We start from the raw sequence: 25,018 nt of genomic DNA on the forward strand, positions 1-25,018 counted from the left end.
ATATCATATAAAAAACCGGATATAAATCGAGGGAAAACTTGGATAAGATAATCCTTGAAGAATTGTTCCAAACATGTGTACATTTGTAAAATCAATGTAAAAAGTCAACATCAAGCTCGAAACATTTCAAAAACCAATGGAAGAGCTAACACCAAGTTCACATTCGAGCAATGATTTAGTTCGGTAACTTCCTTTGGGCGTTACCCTATATGCACAAACCGGAAGTTGTCGTCAACGTCTTCTGTTTATTGATGTCATATCGCAAACGTGAAAACAGTGTATAAATGAATAAATCTTTCATTTCATATAGGCTTTCTCATTGGTCAAGTGTGCCGTCAATTTTCTAACCGGATTTATAAACGATCAACGTTGGACTGTTTAGACCAAGGAGACAAAATTTGTCCAACAAATAGATTGCTATGCATTACAATTATGCTTTCTGGCAATATGTCCTACATATGGTGCATTTGCAAGTTAAATGTGTTTGGAAATATCTTTAATATACAATTTTGCCAACTCAATTCACCAGATTTGAACCTCGAAAACATCAAGAAAAAAGCAATTTGTGAACAAAACATTAACCCAAACTTAAACTCCAGGAAAGTCCGGAAAAGTAAGCATTGTTTGCTTCATCGACGACACCCGTCATACAAATTCTGGTCAATCTAAGTGCGAAATGGCAGGTTCTCAAAAGCGGAACAGATACATATCGGACAAGGAAACAAAATATTTATCATTGGGATCACTATGACGACCGTAAAACCTCTTTAAAAAGTTGTACCAAACATCGATCAATGAGTAGACTTTTGTATCCCGATTCAGCTTTGTCGACCAAGCTTCAATGTGACAAACATTTATAGGTCTTCAACATCACTGACGAGCGATAGGACGAAACACTTGTATGATGCAGTTTCCTTTTTTTGTTAAGCTCTAATGCATCTTAACTAAATTTGTGAAAAGAATTTTAGCTTGTAGGCCATTTATACAATCTTCGATAAGACAATTGTACATTTTTATAAAATGAGCTGCCGGTTGACGTCCTTTGAAAGGTTAAGGTGTTATGAGACCGGCATAGGAATGCTGTAGCGGTAGCAGTAACGGCTATAAGATCAACGCTGCCTTGTTTGAACTTTGGATGTTCAACATCAGTTTTTCTCCAACAGGAAACGCCTTACTTTGTATCGTATTTACAATTTCGTAATATACATTGATTTCACTAACGACTGCACGGAGGACTTAGATGTGACTTTCGAATTTTGTCCTTCCACATCCAATATTTTTTTCCGTCTCGGAAAAAGCAATCGATGGTAATAAATGGTTTATTACCTTTCTTTATATTTCCAATTGCAATACGTCATAATGCTGTAATAAAAAACACAAAAAGCAATCATCTGAAGTAAACCGCAAGGGTTTTAAACATTATCAATAAAAATATCTCTATACAGAAAAAAGGACATTTGAAACAATTCTAATTGATAAAGCATGTGCGTCATATTGTATTACCATGACGGTAACCACGTAGGCCTACTGAGTTAGCTGAACTAATCATAAAACGTCTAGAGACTTAGCGCTTATGCTTTTCAAATACAAACTGTTTCCAATTTTATTATTTCTCATTACATGACCAGTGCTGCGCAGAAAGCCCCCAACAGAAAGACTATTCAGTCACATTATACTGACAACATAATGTGACTGCAAAAATATCGGAAGTCTGTCTGTCTAATGTGTATCAGTAGCGGTACGTTCGATACATGCAAATTACTTTCCCACCTACCCGTTTACATACCAAAGACAAATAAAAAGAGTGAGCGTACATACATTTTGGAATTAAATTCAATCCATACAAGACACAATCCTTGAGCACAGCGAACCGAATTAAAGCAACCTGTACACCTAATGAATGTAAGGTAAGTTGAGGTAAATTGAAAAATATTTTAATTGCAAGCATTTTATCGAAAGTATATAATTGATCTGATTTTTTTTATTAAAACAGTTGTATAATCTTTATCTTATTTAAATCTATTCATCTATTTATATAATCTTATGTATGAAGATTACGAAATTTATCTAATTATGGGGATGCTACATCTCCCCGTCAAAATTTTGACTTTTATTTGCTCACTTTGGATTTTCCTTAGCGCCTCATAGGCTGCAACAATTTAGGTCTTTAGCATCACTAACGATTCCTAGAAGGACGAAACAGCTGTATGATGTAGTTTAATGTATTGCTTGGCTCTACTGTATCTACCTCTTAATTATGAAAAGGTGCTATTTCCATGTGTATCTTTTGTACAATCCACTACGTGGTCAAATTATTCATATGGTGGCGTAAATTACAATATTAAAATTTATGTGGATTCAATAGTTTGAATGTTTTTACTTTTTGAATTTGACTTAATGTTTAACTTTATAACGATTTTATATTAAACAAATTTGCATATTAAATTAACATTTTGCTCCTGCATTTCAGGTTATCGGCTTGTTTCGCCTTCGTCTTTCTTTAATCTGCGATTAAAGGAAAATTTTCCCATAGAGTTCTGAATTATTGGATCCTAAAATATCATATACATGTTGTGTATCTTAACCCTCAGTTTGACTAACGTTGCTTCTCTGCAAATATACGACGTCACTCTGATTCTTTTTCTCCATTCTATGCTGTTCTGGAAATACGCCTCGTAAATATTATTCTAAATTACTCATAAAGTATCAACATATTTGATCTCAGTGTCACTTACATATATCATTTGATCACATGAAGATCAAATATAAAACAGGTACAATACGTTTCTAGGGTTATCTTCAATAAATTCAAGAACAAAACAATCGGAGATAAATAATGCCAGTGGGCTCTTGATGTCAACAAGGACAGAATCGAGAAGTTTAAAAATGGACTTGGCTAAGTGGGTAAATTGTTTCATATTAGTTTTCCTTTTACAACGAATTCCCGTCACGACTTGTGTCGATACAAACACGTTGAGATTTACCCTAGGAATATTTCCTGAAGAATCCTTTCTTGTTCAAACTCTCCCAACCCTTCATCAATGCGTTGTTAATTGTTTACACTTCAACCTGTGTAAGTCGGCCACATTTCACAAAGGGACAGGACGTTGCCATTTACATCAACGCAGAGCAAACACAAACATCTACATGGACGCTAGTGTTATGGAACAAACGCATTACGTGGACTCGACGGATATTCCAAGGGTAAGATATAACTAAATAAATTCTGTTAAAAAATTCCTACACAAAATGATAATGTACTGAAATGTATTTAGTAAAAAAATACATGCTTAGTTATGATTGGATAGTATTGTACAAAATCTACCTAATCTGTAAGCTAAGATAGTATGGAATTTAAACTGATATGATAGTGCTGCCAATGAATTGTAGTTTTAATTAAAATTGTATGGACATGTCGGTACTGTTTTTATTTGTGACGTTGTGGTGTCATTGGAACTACTGGAATAGTTATGACATCTTCAATAACATTTTGATCTTATCGATTTGAAAACAAAAGGTTGCGTCTGAAACTAGTTAAAGCATGTTGCATATTTCAATGAAAAGTTACACTTTAATCCTTTACAGATTATGTACAGGGGATAACCCTTACTCATTATTGATGCTAAAATCTGAAATAAAGTATTCAAATTTGATTCAGATTTGCAGAATATAAATTGATAAAGATTATCTTAATTACTATACTAATTATAAAAGTATTAAGTAAATCAAAATATGACATTATGCTAATTTTAGGAAAACAAATTTGTTTTCCATGTTTTGATATTTGCGTTTTTGATATTTACACACCGCCTCAATGAAATAATTTTAATCCGATCACAACATTTCCTATAAAAAACAGAAGTGCATCGGTCTGTAACTTTGCTGTACATGTCGACAGCACATACACGATCACATGTAAACTAGATGTTTAATATATTAATGAAAATACCAGTACAATGCAATGCATGATCTGACACCGAGAGCATCACCATTATTAATAATTAACTCTACTCGATGATAATAATGTTCTTGAGATGTGAAATAAATATTATAGTTCGTCAAAGCTACAGACGTTTTCATTAGACAATTCAAACGCAATTCATTAGTGAGATACCATCAACTACTTAACCTCATCTTAGCTTCATGACCTTGTATACCATGAGAATCTGAAATCCTTATCGAGTGCTTTGGCCAGATCTACATATGATGTCACAGAATTGAAACTTTCCAAAACACTTACCCCATACGTTTCCATGTCAGTATTCTCATAATCTTGTGTAAGCCTTTGGGCATTTTCATCAATGTGTTTTCAATTCTAAAATGGTACATCCGAGTCTTACCAAAGAAGAAACTCACAGAGTTCTTACTGATACAAGATACATGAACAACCTGGTGCCAGGTGACGAATGAAGTCACCAGACAGCTGATCTATACGTGTGTATACATGTATGAAAACCGCAAAAAATGCTCAACTACATGGGATTTTAAAATACCAAATGTAAATATATCAGGCCGAAGATGGGAAGTGAACCTCGTGCAAGTGGTTAGCTTCCTAGTTTGCATCATCAGTCTAAGCAAACAACAGACCAGATGATCACTTCTGAAATACAGCAGGGCTTGACACTTTTCACTCCAAGTTAAGTAAAATTCCCTTTGGCCCTTTGTCTACGAGAACAAAAAGCGGCATTTTTCTTTTATTTTGACAGTTTCTTAGTGGCGCCTGCGGCGGACACAACTGTTCTCTTTACGATCGATGTATGCCAATCTCAGAAACGGAGTACACGTGCTTACCATTCTTCAGAAGTGAGTATCACATCAAATCGATGCTTCTATACTCCTAAAAAAAAGAAGTTGTTTCAAGTCTTTAAATCATAAACTCAAACGTAATTATGTTAGATTTTGTCTTTCTTTACAATGCATTAATTTCATAAATACACAGTTGAACAGACAATTGGTCAATCCCGATTGACGTTTATAGCCACAGAAATGAAGAGGGTACGATGTGCAAATCTATTATTATACATTAAATACTGCGTTCGTCCACCATTCGAATTGGTTTATGACACATCTACAACATCGGATCCAACGTCACAGATGAATTTGGCTCTTGACGCAGACGTCGCTTCCTTTCGTCAAAGGGTGCTCCATTGTGGACACAGCTGGTCAAGACAGCGTGGTGGCGTTTTACTGTTATAGATATGCCAATGTGGTTCATGTCGTAGGAGGTGCATTTTCTTGCCCTAAAATAATGTAACGCTTGTTAAATGAATGGTTTGAGAATATCGAATATTTTCTTTACGTTAGCGAATACTAGTGAAGTTGCCTTCCATTGTAACCAAATAGGTCCTTTTATGCGTTTTAATGCCGCCTCCGACCATAATGCTGTGTCCGCTCAAAACGTCACTGTGACGTTCTCTCGGCCGTTGGTACACCCGAACACGACCTACCCTGCTACGAAGGTAAAATCTGGACTCATCTGTGGATAGCATTTCAGACAAGTTCCCGTTAGGAAATCGCAGCTATACCCTGCATCATACTTAGCATACAACTCAATGACAATTAAGTAAAACCGGAAGGATAGTTTGACGATGTTGGCCTCTCATACCCTGTTTCGAACTGTTCTGGAACTGATCCGTCCAATTTCTCAAAAGCTTCCAGTAGTCAACAACGATGACTGGGTCGGATTACGCAAACGCTTCTAGCGGTCAAGGAAGAGGACTGGGTCCGATTACGCAAATGCGAAGTCCATATAAATGTATCCCGCTAATGTCACTAATATGTTATTAATAAGATGTTATTAATATGCGTATCAAACTGTCTTGTCAAATCAATCTGAGTCCAGCTTCTGGTATGCCAATAGTAAATGTTAGTTTTTTGCCATGCATGGCAGGTTCCTAGCGAAATTAACACTGTAACATAACTAATTTTTCTATACAGTTCATGGAATTCTACTCTTAAACGCAAAAACAAAATACTATTTTCGCAGTATGGATTGCCTACAAGTAGATTTGAAACTATTGAAGTGCAAATCAGTTGAGTACTTATGCAACAAACGTTTCTGATTTCACATCAATTATCAAAGGAAAATGTTCATATTATTCTTTTCTGATTTTTAAAGCATATAAGTTTTCCCTTTTATTAGTATACCATTGCTTATGTTATGGAATGTATTGAGACAGTTATACGTCGAAGTGTTGAAAGTTTATATCGTTTTCATTCAATTGGTCGAATGCTTTTAGGGTAATTTTATCTTTAAGAGTATCAAGTTATGTATGATATTTATATCTATTCGAAATATGTGATACTGTCAGTATTAAACTATGGAATTTGTTCGGGTAAAAGCACTTCAATGTTTGGTTTATGAAATTTGATTCGGGTCGTCTCTTAGCTTTCATTGATTGAGATCGTTAGCGGCATTGGGATCGTAAATAATACACAAAAGTATATAGCAAATTGAATTTATAATTTGAAAGAACATACAGTAAAGCCAAATAATGAATGAAACGTTATGTAGCTGTTTCGTCCTTGCATGACTCGTCAAACGCCTAAATTTTCAAACCCATGAGACGAATGACAAAAAGCAGAGAAATTCATTACAAAAACCTCAAGAACGCACTATTCAGCCAAACGTTTTATTCAGGCGTGTCTTGTTTATATCCAAGGTTGTTTCCGTCAATATATATATGCTTCCCGTGAACATTTCGCAACACCATAAATCAATCTATTTAAATGCGATTTTAAGTTCATGCAAATAGATACAGTAAAAGCTTCTTTCTTTGAGTCGATGCAGTGATTGATTTGAACTCGCTATTCATAGGCACATCAATTCCGTTTTAACATAAAGCTCATTTGTACATGAAAAGTACCACACGAATCCTGTCATTTCACTTGCATCACAAGAAAATTACTGTTATAACACGGCACATCATAAGATCACCAGGACTAACGGAAGTATAAAACAAAGACCATGCAGGTGTTTTACCGGAATGTTTACAAAGTTCTTTTTTATTATTTTCTTATTGACTAATCTCTGGAATTACTGCATATAGTATGTACACGCACACAATACATGCTCTCATGCTGAATGCCAAGAATAGTGTCAGGACATTACTGTGCTGGCAATATCAAAATTTAATGTATAAAATTAAATCTGATTAAGCCATCTCATGTTTTATATGTGTGCTTACTTGTACTGATAAGACAGGGCGTTAATAATGTTCTTGCAACTTGTCCCCAATCTTTTAACTGATCTTTGCGATAAAGTATTCATACACTCACCTCACATACATATGGGGCCGTCCTTTACTGACCCTAGTCATTGATGTTGACCAATAATTTATACCTGATAACCATTTCCATTGAAGGTGAATGGGCATGTCACAATTGGACGGCAGCAGAACTGAATGATTTGGCTGTGGAAGTTCAGAGCCTTTCGGTGATGATAGAATATTGCGAGGCGGTGGAGTACCGTGTGTACAATGTAGATATTTCCCTGAATCCCCAAGGTTGTGGTGTATGTCATTGTTGTAAGCTTGTGTTCGTCTTGAACTGATAGTGACCGATAGTTTTGCCATGATACGAATTCTTTTAGAATCAATCTTTATTCATCAAGAATCAGCCAGAGATTATTGATGGAACATCATCTATCAAACGAAACGAAAATATTACAGATGTTGTTACCAATGACCCAGCGTGGATTGCTTGGTCAATCATATCTGTAGGACAATCCATTTTCAAATACTGCATTTTCCTCAATACAATATATCCCAGTTTTCAAAAATGCAATATGTAAATGAAATGTTTTTAGAAGAGGCCATTCAAGATTAGTTTAAAGTTCTTCAAAATCCTTTATTGACATCTGATAATCATCAATGTGTAAAACAAACTGAAATTCAGAATAAGGGTGGTGATGGCATTGTTCTCAGACGAAACACAGCCATTTATTTTCAATTGTGACATTGTTGACGATTAAAGTAAGATACAAGAACAACTCAATAGTATAGCAGCCATGGATATTTCGGCTTCTTGGTGTCAACTCAAAAGAAATTGTTGCTTTTTATATCTGCTTGTGCGATAATCCTTTTGTAAAAAAATGTCCCTAAATAGTTAAATGTTACCATCGTTTACAGCCAAGTTAAAAGCTATTTGGCATATACACATATATGTATACTGTTTACATAAACTTCAGTAATGTAACGCCAACGGAAATCGAAAACCTACAATCAGCTTGTAGATTCAAGGTAACAATAGATTCCGCTGTCTCACTGGTAATCGACCGCTTTATCACTTTGGCTTTATATGCATATGTAATGAATCGAAGGAGAAAAGATGAGAAAAAGTCCTTTGCTACTTAACGCCAATGTTCATGTGAATAAGTCCTCAATTGTATACACCAATTTTTGTGAATTTCAATTGAAAACCTTTTCTAAAGCCATGGTCTGTTCAAGTACTGCATTAACATAAGGACGATTGATTTGTCACCATTATAAAGTTCAAAATACAGAGGCTAATGTCGACTGCATTAAATTGTTATAGGAACAATAAAGGAGATATAAATACATCAATTGAATCTTATATAAAATGCAAAGTCGATGAAACCTTATCAAAATGAAAACAATACAAAGACGAACACAAAATCGCATGAACAAAGTACAAGATAAATACGGTTAGAAAGAGAAAGCATTTTCTGCTTCATCGACAACTCCCACCATGTAAATGTCGGTCTAAGTAAATTATGTGACATTCCTAAATGATGTAAACGTTGTTATTGAGATCAACGTATTGGATCATTTACCAATGTTCATGTTTACATGTTGTATTCCTTATTTTCTTTCTTTCGCTGAAAGCTATGAACTATCTCGTTTTTAAGTACAACTTTAATATCTTGAGACATGCATGTTCAATTGGACATATGTTTAGTGACGTAATACATTCCATTTCCATTTGCGTTCTGAAAATATACATATTTCATGATACAATCTACTCTCATATTTAGAATTTAGAACTAAAAATGCATTGTTCCAAAATGTTTTGCTGACACAAATAAAAGTATTTACATAAATATACGTGTCCCTCTGTTTCAACACACCAGTACCCATACGACTTAAAGTTGATGTTATAACAAGCTAAACAGAGGATGAAGGTATCGTTTAGTCTACCTGTCTGTTAGAAAGGTATGTTTTCAATTTTAAGATTCAAACAATAATTAACGAGGAGGTATCCAAAATCATCGTCGTTGTAGTTATTTAGAAACTGATCACATATGTACATAGACGTTGCATAATGATGGAGTAGGTCTCATAATACCGTCTTTTGTTCGATATGTATTAGTTTCCCTCGTACACCTAGATCTGAATGCATCGTTGTGTAAACTCGACATAAAGTGTAACATTACTTTAAATAACTTCGAATGGATTCAGTGAAGACCGTAAGCTAATTTTAGGGCTTTTCACAAGAAGTTCAACGTGCAGAACTGTTCGTCAAGGTGAATAACCTGACGCGAAATCATGTGATACTGAAAGGGGTTTAAACTAGTAAACAAAGAAGTACGGAAACACATATCGATGATATACACTCATAAGTAGCGGCTAACATATTTTCCGATGTGATACAATAAAAGTAAAAGTATGTACATTATAATAGACTGAGAAGATAGAGATATACACTAACTACACTCGGGATAACAAAATATGATGGCGAGTTACAGACTAGACATTTATACAGGTGATATACACAACACTCGGGTTAACAACATATTATGAGGAGTTACTGACCGGACAAATATACAAAGATATATTTTACCCTCGAGGTGACAATATGTAAAGGAGAGAAATCAAAGAGGAAAAACAACAAGAAAATACAAACGTGTCAACATCATCAAAATCCAAACTCAAATTCGATTAGTAAGGGTTGTATGCACAGACAGGACAGAAAATTCATGAGACATACACACTCAAGGTAGCAACAGACACTGGACACAAAGTAGGGAGGCTTACAAACAGAACACATATACACGAGATATCTGTATACATTACACTTCATGTGACAATAAATACAGGTCAGATGTATAGACGATAAACGCAGAACTCAGATTATGGAGATTCATAGGCACGACATAGTTTACAAAAATTGTATAATCAATGTTGCGCAAATTATTTATATGTTGGGTAATGCACACATTGAAATAAACAAGTTGTAGAGGCACGAGTTAAATGTATGATTTCAAAGACACGAGGAATGAAGACGCAAGGTAGAGACCTAGGTAATAGGTGCAAAGGCCAAGTCAGGAGGATGACGACGCAAATTCTAGATACGAAAAGAAAGGCATAAGTTGTAGACACGAGGAAAAAAGCACGAGACACTAAGACTTAAACCATGCAATATTGAAAAAAATAAATATTTATTGAATTAAGCCACTGATGCACCTCCCTATCTATATATCAACTTTTCCTTTGAAGTATTTGAAGTTGACTTAGTTGCCTATAGATATCAACATCAACGCGTCCTGTGATAATTATGAAAGTACCTCAGACAACCATGTTCATTATTTACTATTGATTTAACAGAGACACAAAATGAGATCTACATCCTTGGCGAGATTCTCATCAGGGGAATTTAAATATTGTTCCCGAAGATATTTTGCTGTATTCTGTTTTGTTTTCTGTCGTTGATTTCTAATATTGAGCACTGTTGTATGATTATGATATTCCTTAAAGTCATCCAAATGACATTTAAAATAAGACAGGAATCGGAGCATGTCGAGGTAATGCGATACACCTGTAGGTTATGTAAAACTGCCGGTTTGGGACATTCTGCCGGGGTATATTTGCATACATTTGTCGGTGTAAGGCCTGTACAAACAGTGTGTTCACGGCCAAATCATCAAAAATCAAGGTTTGCTGAAAGAGAGGCTTGTCTACATCACAAGACAGGTTTGTTATATAATATATTTTTTGTTACTGCATATGCACAAATGTTTATACACGTTTCTGCAACTTATCGGGCGGATATGTGGAAGCCGGCTGGTGTGTTATATGACTATTGCAACTCAAAATTTACTAGCATACTTAATGCAATTGCGTTACACAATATGCCTGGTCCTACAGCTACAGCAATGATAATGCAACCATCTTACTTAAACAAAGAAGCGAGCGTGATCAGTTTATCAACTAAACTCTCTCTTAACTAGACATCAGTGGTGAAAGACTTTAGTCAACTGTTTTTGGCCTCAACTTTCAACTTATGCCACAATCTTATCATCCCTAGACAATATTAATTACATGTATGTATGATTTTTATAAGAGGTTTGACGTCCTCACAAGAGCAGTGGTTATATGAGGTCTGTTGTCGAGAGGAATGCCTAAAACGAAAATTGATTTGGTTTAGTTTGTATTCTGAATCGTTCCAACAACAGCTTTGGTCACTTAAGGATCTGGTGTATACGAGGTAAATGTGTTTGTAGGAGAATGTGATATTTTCGCCTAAGCCTCCATATGATCTTTATAGTGCTATCACACTGCATAGTACTCCAGAAACATTATACATTTTCCCGTCATATTTGATTGAAAACAGGCGAACTACTCGTTACTTTAGTTTTATGGCTGTTGTATGTCTCACCAAAGTCTTCCTCTAAAGGTCAAAAGTTCAACTTAAGGTCAAAAGTACTTAAGTGTCCAGAGTGACAAGAAGAAAAGAGAGACCTTCAGAAAAAAATTTTTAAATTAAGTTGCCTTTTACGATTCTTTACTCATAACTGCATGGCTGGCTAAGCATAGAATCAAGTGAGTAAGCTCGAAATGAAAGGGAAAAATCAAGAATTTTACTGTTGCCTAAGGGGCAATAAATAAGTTTTCGTCTCTCCAATATTCCCTAAATTGACGATACGGAAGAAAATCAACAACTGTGAAGGGAGAACAATCCTTAGTCTCCATTATGTACATCCAGTGTAATACAGCTTACCGTAGTGTTGAACACTAGCAAGACGCCTAAACAGCGGGCATTGGAAATCCGTCCGCAAACAGTCGTCTCGTCTCGTATCACACGCATTCTTTACATAGTTTCATATTTCTGATTACACTGTAATTAAAATCCAAAGGCTGGATAACTTGTTTTTCATCAAAACATAAATGTGTTACTTATATTCTTATTTCGTTCTTAAGAAATTGTAAAGTACCAGTCGACAGAGTGAGCATCCATATACAGCCATTGTCAGACCGTGGTACTGACTGTACCACGCTGTTAGTCGGGGATACAACAGGGTTCGGTTGACGGCAGATTAAATTTGATACGAAACGTTTATCGTTGTTTGATTTAACGTATCAGACGAAATACAATTGCCTGCAAGTGGTTTATAGTGTATAATCTAGATTTAGCTTGAAAGGCTCTAAGCAAGACTCTGGTATCAAGAAAACTTATTTATCGTGACGAAGACATAGAGAGGGTCAGTTATTAGGTTCGCTTCATTAAAGAAATGAATCATATTTTCTGTTGTGAACTGGTTTGTAAACAAACATGCAATCTACACAACAAAAAGGGAAAAATTATTTCTTTATTATTATTTTATTTACATTTTAAATACATTTTTTTGCTTTACTTACGCCCTTTAAAACATAATGATCGCTGTCCATTGGACGCCATACACACTGACGGAACAGCCCGACAATTAATGGATTAGCAAATTAGTTGATCCAATTTTGCGGGAAAGTTTGTCGACTGCAGTGAGTAAAAACAGTTCGACAATAACGTCATACTGTTATTACAGTTCTAATATGTTAAAATATTTCAAATGGTTCCATTTTCATTCACACATTGATTGTTCTAGTTTATACAAAATAAATTCATCAAATTAAAAAGGGGCAAAAGGCACTACAATACTTATATATCGACCGTGAGTCAGGAATTCGCGGCAAATGTCTGTGCTGCATTCTAATCTTAATTCACGTTATATGTCAGAGAGGTTAGTGTGATATCTTTCATTTCCGTTTTAATAGATTTAAAATTTCCACTATCTGTTTTGTTCATACAGTGTGTTAGTCAATTTTAGCGATAATAAACAGAAATTTTTCATTTTATGGAGCACAGGCACAACTGTTTTAATGTGACGGAACATGTTGTCACATGGCGAGAAAACACATTCCTCAACATGTACAGCCATTCACAATACAGGAACACCATACGGTGTTGTTCTTTTACCACGGGAGAGTCAATATAAATATCTTTGAGCTGATGTTCATTCGGAAGGTACCACTAGCTATGTTTACAATTTTGATGCATACCCTTTCTCTGACTGTTGCAAATTTAATGCAGTCTTTTTGCGTGAACTTTCCTCGCTGATCAGCCTCAATTTTCTATTACGTTTCGCAGTGATAAAGCCGTGTGTTTCCACAGACATAGTACACTTGTGTAGTAAAGATTTTTGAATGGCTTTATTGATTGACAAATCATTATGGTAGTAATATATTGATATGTTTCAAAATTAGCTATGCCTTTTTGCAAGGGAAAATAAGGCAGACGTTATTCTGACTAATTCAATGCTAGAAGAAGACAATCTTTTGATGAAGGGTAAACATAGGGATATGTATAGTGGACTATTCTGTTAAGCCTGAACAAAGAGTATCTTACATTATTTCTAAAAGCATTTGAAAATACTGCATTTTAACAAAACGGTTACACCCGGGTATTTTTGTGGACTTCGTTATGATGTGCTAAGTTAACTAAGACACGTCATACCTAAGCACCACAACACCAGTTAAGAGAAGACTACAGACTTGGGGAGTATAGATCAATTTTCTAGTTTCATGAGATCTGACCCCTGGGATCATGAAACAATCTTAAAGGTATGTTTAAATTTAGACAGTCACATATGACGTCACTTAACGTTGATTCGCTTAGTCCATTCTTAAGACAGTTTTAGAAGTACGATTTTCATGACCCTTGAACCATACCTGTTTTCCGAGGCGATACGAAGGAATCAGTCCTCGTCTCGGGGCATAAGAGCCCTTACTTTAAAGCGACATCAAGTTAAATCGATTTTATCTTCACTGTTTTTTTTTTTTTTTATTATTATTATTATTATTATTGTTATTGCTTAGGTCTCTCGAGTGTAATGCCTTGTGAAAAATTACTTTTTTGTATTCACTGAAATATGCACATAAAGAGTTTAGATAATAATTATAAAAGGAAATCCTACTCTACTGGCCAACAGGAGGCATAAGTATTTTTTTTACGTCATCTATGATACCGCATAAGTACAAACCACCTTCCGCCTGAAAACAAAAATGGCTTTCTTCCTGAATCGGTCGCGACAATCTTGGCGATTAATGTCAATCATTTCGTAATTCGGAATTGACTTAGAGTTATCAAATAACATTTGTAACACCCATAACAAAATTCAGTACTAAGCAAAAAGATTTTATCTACAGTGTCAGTACTGTCATTTCTGCTAGCCATCATGTGTTCGTGTTTAGCAATTGAATTGCCTCGTTTTCAAAACTATTACGTAGAGTCATCAGCATTAAATTTGAGGGGTTTCACGAACAAGTAGTCAAGCATGACATAAAATTGGAATATTGGAATAGCCTGAAAACGTGAATGTTTCAAACACGTACAGTCAATAACAAAATCAACGATTAACCATGAGGTCCGTACATGTTTGCAGTACAGATATGGATAGGTACAATTACGTCACTAAGGGTTTTTTTCAGATTCTAGAACATCTGACGTTAATTCAACATGTCAGGCTCTACAGAGGAACTGACATTTAAACCGGCTTTCTACAAAGGTAGATCTCGTGACAAATGCATCCTAGCTTTGATAACTGTTGGTGGGTTAGCCCTACTTATTGGACTGGCTGTAGCGATTCCCATGTCCAAACGAGATGCTTCGCCGTCAAATACATCCTTTCTACAACCTGCACGAGACTTCCTAGAAAACCACGTGTTAATTGATGGGTAAGTTTATATAAAGATATTGTACGCTAACGTCATAGATTTTCATTTACCTATGTTGTTATTTTGATGTTAGTACATACTGCTGGTGGACGTTTGGTCCATGAGGTCTGCAAGTAAGTTGAATGTCACTTTTTAATTCATTCGAATTGTGGTACTTGACGCCGTTCTAAAATCATCTGATATGAGCAAACTGCGAAATTCATATAATCATGAAGCTAGTGCACATCCAAATTAAGATTTTGAATTTGCTTTCAATCTCTTTGGATTTTCTTTTGTTGCCTCCTAGGATTAAAATGTTAGGCCCTGAACGTCATATCCGAATCCTAGACGGACGAATCAGTTGTGTGATGCAGTTCAATTACTTGTTTCGCTCTACTGTACCTAACTCTCAATTTGTATTAAAAGGTACTGTTGCCTTTTGTCTTTTGTGCAACCTGTTTGTCTGTTATGTTGAATCTGTGTTTGAATGTGAAAAACTATATATCATTTTATCAGTTGAAATTATATTTTTGAATAATGCTTTAAAGCTTTCAAGTAAAAGGATATATCAAATAGAGAGTTAATGATAGCTTATGTTATAATTATTTAAGCACATCCGGAATTATCAGTGTAGATTATAACAAGTTTCCTCTGAATGTGCTGTGATTATTTTTTTATATTACTCGTTATTCCCAATGACACATTTACTGAGTATATCAAACATTTAATGAGTTTATCAAACAATTAATGGGTTTATCAAACATTTAATGAGTTTATCAAACATTTAATGGTTTTATCAAACATTTAATGAGTTTATCAAACATTTAATGGGTTTATCAAACATTTAATGGGTTTATCGAACATTTAATGAGTTTATCAAACATTTAATGAGTTTATCAAACATTTAATGAGTTTATCAAATATTTAATGGGTTTATCAAGCATTCAATGACTTTATTGATCATTTAACGAGTTTATCGCACACTGAATGAGTTAATTGTACATTTGATGAGCTTATCGGACACTTCGTCAATTTAGCGAACATTTAACGACTTAATCAAACATTTAATAAGTAATATCAAATGAGTAATGGGTTTATCGAATATTTGATTTTTTTTTCAAAAAGTAAGGATATTTTCGAACATTTAATGAGCATTTCTACTGACTGATTTACGTCAATCTATACATACATAATATATATTTATGAAATTATTGAATATTGGCATTGTATGCTTAAATCAAAACTTTCCTTTCAGTCACAATGATCTTCCTTGGCAGTATCGTCGGTACGCATCAAATAAGGTGTACTCTGTCAATCTGAATGAGGATACAAGGATTCAGTGGCCCCCAGGAACACCCATGACCGACTACTCCTATGAAGCTATATTTCCTCAGACCGATATCCCACGGCTCCGCGCGGGACGTGTAGGCGCTCAGGTTGGTGTTTGTTATCGTGAAGTTGATATAATTAGACAAATGGTCGCGTCAATCGTACTTGAACCAAAGAGTGCATATGTCTTGTGACCTTTTCTTCAATATTGAGTTCACAACATGACGAAATACATGGAGATGCTATGTATAATAATCTTGTATATTCTTAATTACACTAAGCCATTGGTTTTTACTGATTTATGTACCTTCAATTTTAATTTAAAAAAAAAACACTGATGACAGTCAACTATTGTAAAAGCTATATATAAGGATAGACAACGGGTTAAGTATTCTATAAATACCAAGTAGCTTAAATTTCAGTACTTTTCATTGTAAGCTATTGGGCCTTGGATTTTTCTAGAAATGGAAATGTTTGCAATATCGATCTATAAATCCTTTGATCTTAATATGTTTTGTTGCTTGTCATATCGTCATTTCTTTAAGTAACATCAGTATCAATATTTTAATCAATTCAACCATGTTAAAGCATCATTCACGGTCCTAGTTCTACTTATTACAATACACAAAGCTTTGTTAAAGGTCCGTAATATTCTCAGAAAAGCTTGTCAACGAATGTACAACTTAGTATATTTAAAGCCTGTTTTTATACATTTTTGCATCACATATTAATGTATACTGTTCCGTTAAAATCTATGTAAACCTATACCTCCTGCTCAAATAATAGCATGCACGATACGTGGAATACTCGATGTGGTCGTAATTTTAAGGAATATCCATGTCTATCTATTATCAGCGTATAACATTAATATCAAGAAAAAATGTACATGGTGTTTCTATAAAAACAATGCTCATTTATTGGTATTCCACAAGTACCGCAACTAGAATCACGGATCTGTTAAATATACATCGTATTAAAACTGAAATGGTATAACTGATGTACATATATAAGATAAAGACGGGAAAATACAGTATGTAGTACTTTGAAATACGCTAAAACAGACGCTGCGTAAAATTAAGGAAATTGACTTTGAAAAAAATGGGTCGAAGATTGTATATAAAGCGTACGTCTTTCTTTTCTTGTTTTTCTTCATTTTCCTTGCTTCTCTTACTTTCTTTTACTGCACTGGATCGCACAGTGGTAACACCATCGCCTTTTATCTAGATGTCGGAGATATGAATTCCCTGAAAAGGAATTGGGTTACCTGTACCTGCCCTACCTTGTTTATTTACCCCGGGTACTTCGGTTTCCTCCCACAGTAACACCCATTAATGCTTTCATTCGGACAATCGATAATTACTAGTTAGAAAAATTGTTTCACAGTGTTTGTAAAACGATTAAGGTTTATATTTATTTCAATTTCCCTTTTGTGAATGTTCTATTTCTGGTGAGCAACAATCCTGTATCCCCAGACTGTGATGTTTACATTCGAGGACATGTTCCCATAATAACTTTTTCGAGGACGAAGTTGTCAGCGTACGGACAAACTCGTAACTCGAGGTTTCAAAAGATGCAAGTTAATGAAAATTATGGGAAAGTTTTATAGTCGTCAGGTGATCTCATTGAAAGTTTTTCTATTTCATTGAGCAATAAGAAGTTTGCCTGTCGGTTCTGTTGTTGTATGCCTTCCTTTCATTTGCGAAAATGGCATTACTTACTTGGATTGGGCAAGATTTACATGGCAGGTGTCGTCGATAAGGCAAAAAACGCTTCATTTTCCGGAACATCTGATCATATTCTCCTTGATTTTTTATGAGTCTCAGTGTAAATCATTATTTCGTTCACGACGCCATAGACTTATAGTTTGAATTTGAGATTGGATTATGATTAAATTGACATGTGGGTTTTTATCGGTATGTGTGGTTCGATAGGATGGTTCGACTGTTTATTTTTTTCAGCTTCACTTCCTAAGAGAATAGTAGTCCTTTCGCCCTCACGTCTTCATTTCTCTAATTCTTACTTTCAGTTCTGGGCAGCGTTCATTATTTGTGCTGCCACTGCCAAAGACGCTGTGCGACAAGGGTTTGACCAAGTTGATGTAATCCACAAGATGATTAGGAAATACCCAGAGACCTTTACACTAGCTCTCTCTGCTGACGGTAAGAACAGTTTCATTAATTGGTATGTCGTGTATATTAGTTAATTTAAATTTGTATAAAAGATATACAGCACCTTTCGATAATTTCGAGTTAGCAGAGCCAAAAAATGAATTAAACTTCTGGGACTCGTCAGTGATGAGGGGTCTAAGTTTTGAAGCCTAAGAGGCGACTGAGGAAAATCCAAAGTGATCGACAGAAAAACTCTAGACAGGGAGGTGGAGCAGTTAATATGTTATAGAGAAGTCATTGTATTTTCATAACTTCAAGTCAGTGTTTTATTTGATTTAGGTAAAGTTAACACAACTAGTACAAAGAGAAGGCCGCTTGATTGATTACGTAATCATATAGTCTTTTAAAAAATTTGACACGGAAATCATTAACTTGCATTTATCAACGACTTGCTCTGAAATCATCGTAATTGAGAAACGAAGATTTTTATTTGATTTTGATTTACAGATATTGAAACAGTATTTGCCAACAAGAAAATTGCCAGCCTTATTGGTCTCGAAAGTGGTCACATGATCGGAAATACCCTTGGTGTTCTCCGGATGTATTATAAGGTCGGGGTAAGGTACATGACCTTGACCCACAGTTGTGACAATGATTGGTAAGTGATAACCTAAATTTTGATAACGTTTTTGTTACATACTCTGTAATTATCTCAAAAACAAGATTATTCCAACTCGTTAACATCACAAATGAATTCTCTGACTTCACATGGTATAAGAACATCTTTTAATAGCTTATGCTCTTGATATTGTTATAACTGATAATTTGTTTATATATGATACAATCCCAGCTCTAGAAAGTGTTTTACTGATTATGGAAGATTTACGTCTGTTTGAGTATTGAGTAGTGTAATTTTCCAGCAAACGAACAGAAAAAAACAAACTTCACGTAGCGAGAGCTGGTTAACACAAAGAAAATAAAGCAGAGACCTGAATAGGAATATGCGTAGTTCCTTTTACTGACACAGCAGGACAATGTGCTCATTCCTACAAGTAAAGATTAGGAAGTAAACGATGTACATGATACAGTTCTATACAATACAAGGTTTCATTTTTCCAGGGCGGATAATTACAAAGCGGACGAAAATGGAGGAATTTCTAAAGGTCTGACGAGTTTTGGGAAGGTAAGGTTCGATGATGTCGTTGGTTCTTCGTATAGGACAGAATATATACCAAATGGCGCCATGATGATGAAATTTAGAACATGTTAAGTTTTTTGTGTAATAATTCGTTTAAATCTGAGTTACGGACGTATTCCTACACCATTCACTCAAGATGTGGAATTAATAGTATTTGGAGATCAACGAACTCCAAAGAGCTTCTGACCAATTTTTAACACATCTAAAAAACACATCAGGAGAATACCAACTATGGCTAGATATGAACCAAAGAAAGGTTAACACAAAGACTCCTGAAAAGTACATTGAGAAAGAGACCAGGTGTTCCGGATGAGTTTTAAATGTCTTCAAAGAGAATGTTTGATTTTTCTACACCACAATAACCGATTCTAAACTGATAGAATGTTTGTTTTCGTCCATTTCCAATGGTTGTGAACGGCTGTACAAATATATGGTTGTAAACTACACTAAAGTGTATCTATAAACCAGCTCTCCGATTCTTTGGTTACTTGTATCAATAAAATATTTGAAACGAGAAAAGGAAAGAAATCGTTCAATACAAAAGGAGAACAGCTCTGTGGTGTTGAATTTAATGTGATGTGTTTAGGTCTCAAGTTTAGAACTTGTACTGTTTAACGTCGTATCAACAGCTATGATCATTTAAGGACTGCTTTCCAGTGAATGCGAGATGAAAGCATGTGTAAGTTGAGGTTTGATCGACACTTACTAGATAATGTATTGTTCTGCTGGCCTTCTTGGGCACCACGACTCAAAAGCATGCACATTCATATTGGACGGGGATGTTTTTATTGCGTTTTTTTTTTATTCCTTTAACTGAAAATTTCAATTAATGTTTTCCATCGCAAATCGGGTAATAAACATGTAGTGGTCCAGTTTGGCGAAAAACCTGGCTGTGTGTACACGATCACGCCAGTGCTTATAATGAGTGATGGTCAAACAGTGAGAAATGTCCATATATGATAACAATTACCAAATTGGCGCAATCCCATTCTCAGGTTGTCATAATATGTGTGCTTGTTACCTAATCCAGGACAGTCCTGGGGCATTGGTCCCCTTCAGGGGGAATTGACCCCCTATCAGTTACTTGCCAAGGCTAAAGAAACTTAGGGTAAATCAGGAGCTATTATATAACTATTAAGCAGTTATCAAACAATAGCTTTAATTACTTAAATAGTCTGGAGTAGAGGATTCCATTTGCTCAGAAACAGAAAATAATTTTATTTATCCTTTATCGTAATTTTTTTTTTTTTTTTTTTTTTTTCATAAATGTTATTTCAAACTGGAGATGAGAATTTCCAGGTTAATATCATAAATATTTCATGACTATAACAGCATATCTATATTTCTCACTGATTTAAGGCGCGATTGTAAAATATATACAGGAAAATTATGATGGTCTGAACATAAAGTAAACCAGTGTTTAAAACGTTTGGGAAATACCAGGTTGTTCTTTGACGTCAGCTAGTTGACGTTACTCTAGATAACTGCATAACTGTTATATACCAAATTAGGAAAATTTCGAAAACAAATGCACTTATTCAACATTCTGTTATAAAACTTATACCAACACTAACAAAATGATATAATGACTGGTGATACAATGATAATTAGCTATGATACAATTTTTTATTGGTTTAATCTAAATTTTATCACTGCCAAAAATGTAATAAATAAATATATATATCTCAATTTTAACAGCCTAAATGTGATACGCTAAACATGACTTTCTTGTAGATTGTAGTAAAGGAAATGAACAGACTAGGTATGATGGTTGATTTGTCACATGTGTCCCGTCAAACCATGCTTGACGCCATTGAAACTTCTGCAGCACCCGTCATCTTCAGTCATTCCTCCGTTTTCTCTATATGTAGTCATTACAGAAATGTCCAGGATGATGTCCTCCTGAAGCTGGTAAGATGAGGCAAATGCAGTCCATACAAAGATAAAACAATGACAGGACAAGGCATCTGGTAAACTGATATGTCACAAGATGGACCTAACAGATTAAGCGTACATTCCATAATTCTTTGTGTAACAATTCATATTATATATGTTGTATTCAATTTACTTCTTAAATTTACCTGATCATTTGACATCAACACATATGAGGTGACATTATGTACTTGGTTTTGTCCTCAGTGTAATGATCTACACACCTGGGTGATATTATCCTGCCATTTTACAAGTCAGTTAGATAAATGAGATTGGGTAACATTACGTCAATTACAACGGCAATCAACATATATAATTGAACTTTGCATTTTAGACCACAAGTGTAGGAGAAATACACGTAATCATGATATTGATATTGGCAAACTGCTTAAGCATACAACCAACATTTTGTTTTGTCTTTTCAGAGAGACAATAATGGTATAATAATGATAAATTTCTACACTGGATACATCAACAATGCTACAGATCACAGAAACACAACAACTGTGCAACAGGTGGCAGGTAGTTCGTTGCCAGTTCTGCCTGTAATCATATGTCTAGAGATTTACTAGAGATATAAGTGCTTATTTCACATATGTAGGTTAATGTTAGGTCGTTAGAGAAAGAAAAAAAAGACATATTTTGGAAATAACCTCCATATACGATGTCCATATTTACTGCCTATATCTATTGAAAACATACAGTAAATGACTGATAATATGTTTTGTTTTGAATAATCTAGGATAATGAGGTGCGTTGGGCGGTTTATGGAGCAAATGTTAATGTTCATCTGTCAACATTGAAACTCTTCTAAAAGTGCTTCAATATACTAATTATATAGCAGACGTGGAATATCATACAATAATGTTAAGATGCCGGGAGAAGTTTCCACAGTGGAAAAAAGTAATCGTCATCATTGTTGTCCTAATTACTGATCACAGCTGCGATCAACGAAACGAAAATTGCCGTTTTACCCAAAATTAGCCATATTCCGTGATATTTTGATTTCTTTTTCTCATTATTTTACTCAACATTATGCAATAAATGTCAACGTAATTGAATATGCAGACAAGATGAAAATCACGAAGTGTATCTAACATATGCAGATACTCCTCGGACGCTGTAAATATTGTGAAGTTATGGGAATGCATTGTTGTCAACAATGTTCCTTTCATATCAATACACTGCTGAGCAACATACTGAAACATGTACCATCATACAGCAATATAGTAGTACGTGTTAACAGAATCCTAATTCAAACTCGGATGAAGCAACTGCAAAATTTGAACAAAAGAAAATTTTACATTGAGAATATTTAACAAGTACAAGTGAGTGTATTCCGCTTCATCGACGACACCCGTCATGAAAATCTTCATAGCGATAATAGTAATATCAGGTATCTACATGAGAACACGGTGAATGTATTGCCAATTAAAGATATTTTCCGGGCAATGAATAAATGACGTAAGAAACTTAGTTAATTATTAGCTATTCTATCTTCTCAACATACTTACAGTTTAAAGGTTTTGAATTGATACATCATTCCCAAACTTTACATTAGTCAGAAACATTTTAAAGTATGTGCAAAGAAACACGTTATTGTCTAATGTTATATACTTGTACCGTGACTACATGTGGGTAATGAAGTCATGAGACAAGATGTATGCTATCGTCCTATAAAAGCCTAGAGACTATGTGCCAATGATTATACGACTGATTTCATTAATACTTTACAGATCACATTGATTACGTGAAGAATTATATCGGTGTTGATTATGTGGGATTGGGTGCTGACTATGACGGTGTTGCAACGTAAGTATGATACATTATTAAACAATATAATAAGATATAATTGTAGCATTGATGCATCTAACAAATAAGCAAAACCCATTCATATGTGCATGATAAAAGATTTGAAACGAAGCAGGCAATCATGGAGATTTATTTCCGGACCCAATTTTGATTTTATTTTATTATTATTTTCTGCTGCAAAATGCAATTGGCAACTGATTCAGGGATACAATAAAGCACATCAGATAAACTAAAAGTGAAAAAAAGCCGAGTAAAGAATACAAATTTCTACACGCCTAATTAATCATTATTTATAGCATTTAATGTTATTTGGCTTACCGTAGTTGTTTTTATTGAAGCATGCCCATTGAGCTCCAGGATGTGTCGACTTTCCCTGTGCTAATTGCCGAACTAATGAAACGAAACTGGTCGACCGAGGAACTTAGCAAGCTAGCTGGACAGAATTTACTTCGTGTCTTCAGGGATGTAGAAAGGGTAAGAGGCATCTCAACATGCAGATAACAAATGTTTAGACAATATAGCACAATCCAACTTAAAACATACTTGAAATATGGGACAAATAAGAATTAGTCAAGGACACATCACCTACTTTGTTGTGTTTTATTGATTTTTTTTTCTGTACTGGTGGTAAACATTTGAAATATTAATCAGCATTAATATTGATATCTACGAGGTCGACACGATTTATTTTTGTCTATTTATAATATTTGTACCATAACATTTTTAAAAATAATTTCATAATCGAGAATAGAACGAAGAATATATTATGGATGTCAACCATTTGATCGTTTGTAACATTAGGTATCTCAACAATTGTTAGAAGGTCTTTACGTTGTCATTTGTTCCATGATATACATAATAGCGAGAATTTCGTTGAGGCACAGGAAACGCCCATCTTTAATCCTGAAATACTTTTGATCTGAAATATAATAAGACTTAATGATTTAGGTACGCAATGCGAAGAGCAACGAGAAGCCATTTGAGGACATCATCGATCCTGCCACGTTTGTGTTGCCGCATTACGACTGCACTACAAGTTTTTAAGACCCGGCATGTATACTCGGACCCGCAATATTGTCTTGTTGAAGCAACCAAGGAAAACCTGGAGGGATGGTGGTATTTCAAAAGGAACGAATTAGATCGTGGTCAACAATTAGCCGAAAATTCAAGATAATATTTCAAATGTTAAGAAAAGTTAAGAAAATAAGGATATGGAGAGTGTGTAATTATGTTAAAAGTGTACTTCTCGGTGTTAAAATACTCTGATGCATTTTCAAAATCACATTTAGATATTAGCTGAACTTGGTTTTAACATGTATTAATTTACGATTTGAGATGGGATAAAGACATATTTATCATAAAAACAAAAACAAAACAAAAATAAATAACACAGAAAAAAATAGGACAACGATAGCAAGATCAGATACACTGTTTGATACTATTTTATCTATATACAAAATGCATTTGCCAGATATCGTTAGAACTCTGAAACGGAAATTGGGTGTATTGTTATTATTGTCTATGATATTTCATTCTCTGTGAAATGGACCGAATACAGCGCAATACATTTACTATAGATTATTAATTTCAAACATTTTTCGTAAATGATTATTCCTTCGCTTTTTGTTTTGTTTGAGATGGAAACCTTGGTTGTAAAACTATTATCAAACATTCAGATAAGGTATACCCATATCAAAGGTTACTAATCAGCT

At 34.6% G+C, this 25,018-nt stretch overlaps 1 protein-coding gene across 1 annotated transcript; it reads left to right on the forward strand.

Moving 5' to 3' along the window:
• Positions 1-14,730: 14,730 nt before the first annotated feature.
• Positions 14,731-24,350, forward strand: LOC132546627 (dipeptidase 1-like). The gene is made up of 10 exons (XM_060210348.1): positions 14,731-14,948; positions 16,183-16,363; positions 18,283-18,415; positions 18,872-19,022; positions 19,484-19,547; positions 21,297-21,473; positions 21,920-22,016; positions 23,231-23,306; positions 23,645-23,780; positions 24,255-24,350. Exons 1-10 carry the CDS (start codon positions 14,731-14,733, stop codon positions 24,348-24,350), a joined length of 1,329 nt encoding a protein of 442 aa, XP_060066331.1.
• The last annotated feature ends 668 nt before the right edge of the window (positions 24,351-25,018 follow it).

Source organism: Ylistrum balloti, unplaced genomic scaffold (genome assembly GCF_031769215.1).
Source record: "Ylistrum balloti isolate Yb309-2 unplaced genomic scaffold, AGI_CSIRO_Ybal_v1 Utg369898, whole genome shotgun sequence".
Taxonomy (NCBI): Eukaryota; Metazoa; Mollusca; class Bivalvia; order Pectinida; family Pectinidae; genus Ylistrum; species Ylistrum balloti.

What these genes read in the sequence shown, in the direction of transcription:
- LOC132546627 (XM_060210348.1), top strand. Translation starts at nt 14,731, where the DNA reads ATGTCAGGCTCTACAGAGGAACTGACATTTAAACCGGCTTTCTACAAA. An exon ending in ATGATGTCCTCCTGAAGCTG is followed by an intron (nt 21,474 to 21,919) that starts GTAAGATGAGGC and finishes TTGTCTTTTCAG; the next exon opens with AGAGACAATAATGGTATAAT. An exon ending in TCTTCAGGGATGTAGAAAGG is followed by an intron (nt 23,781 to 24,254) that starts GTAAGAGGCATC and finishes TTAATGATTTAG; the next exon opens with GTACGCAATGCGAAGAGCAA.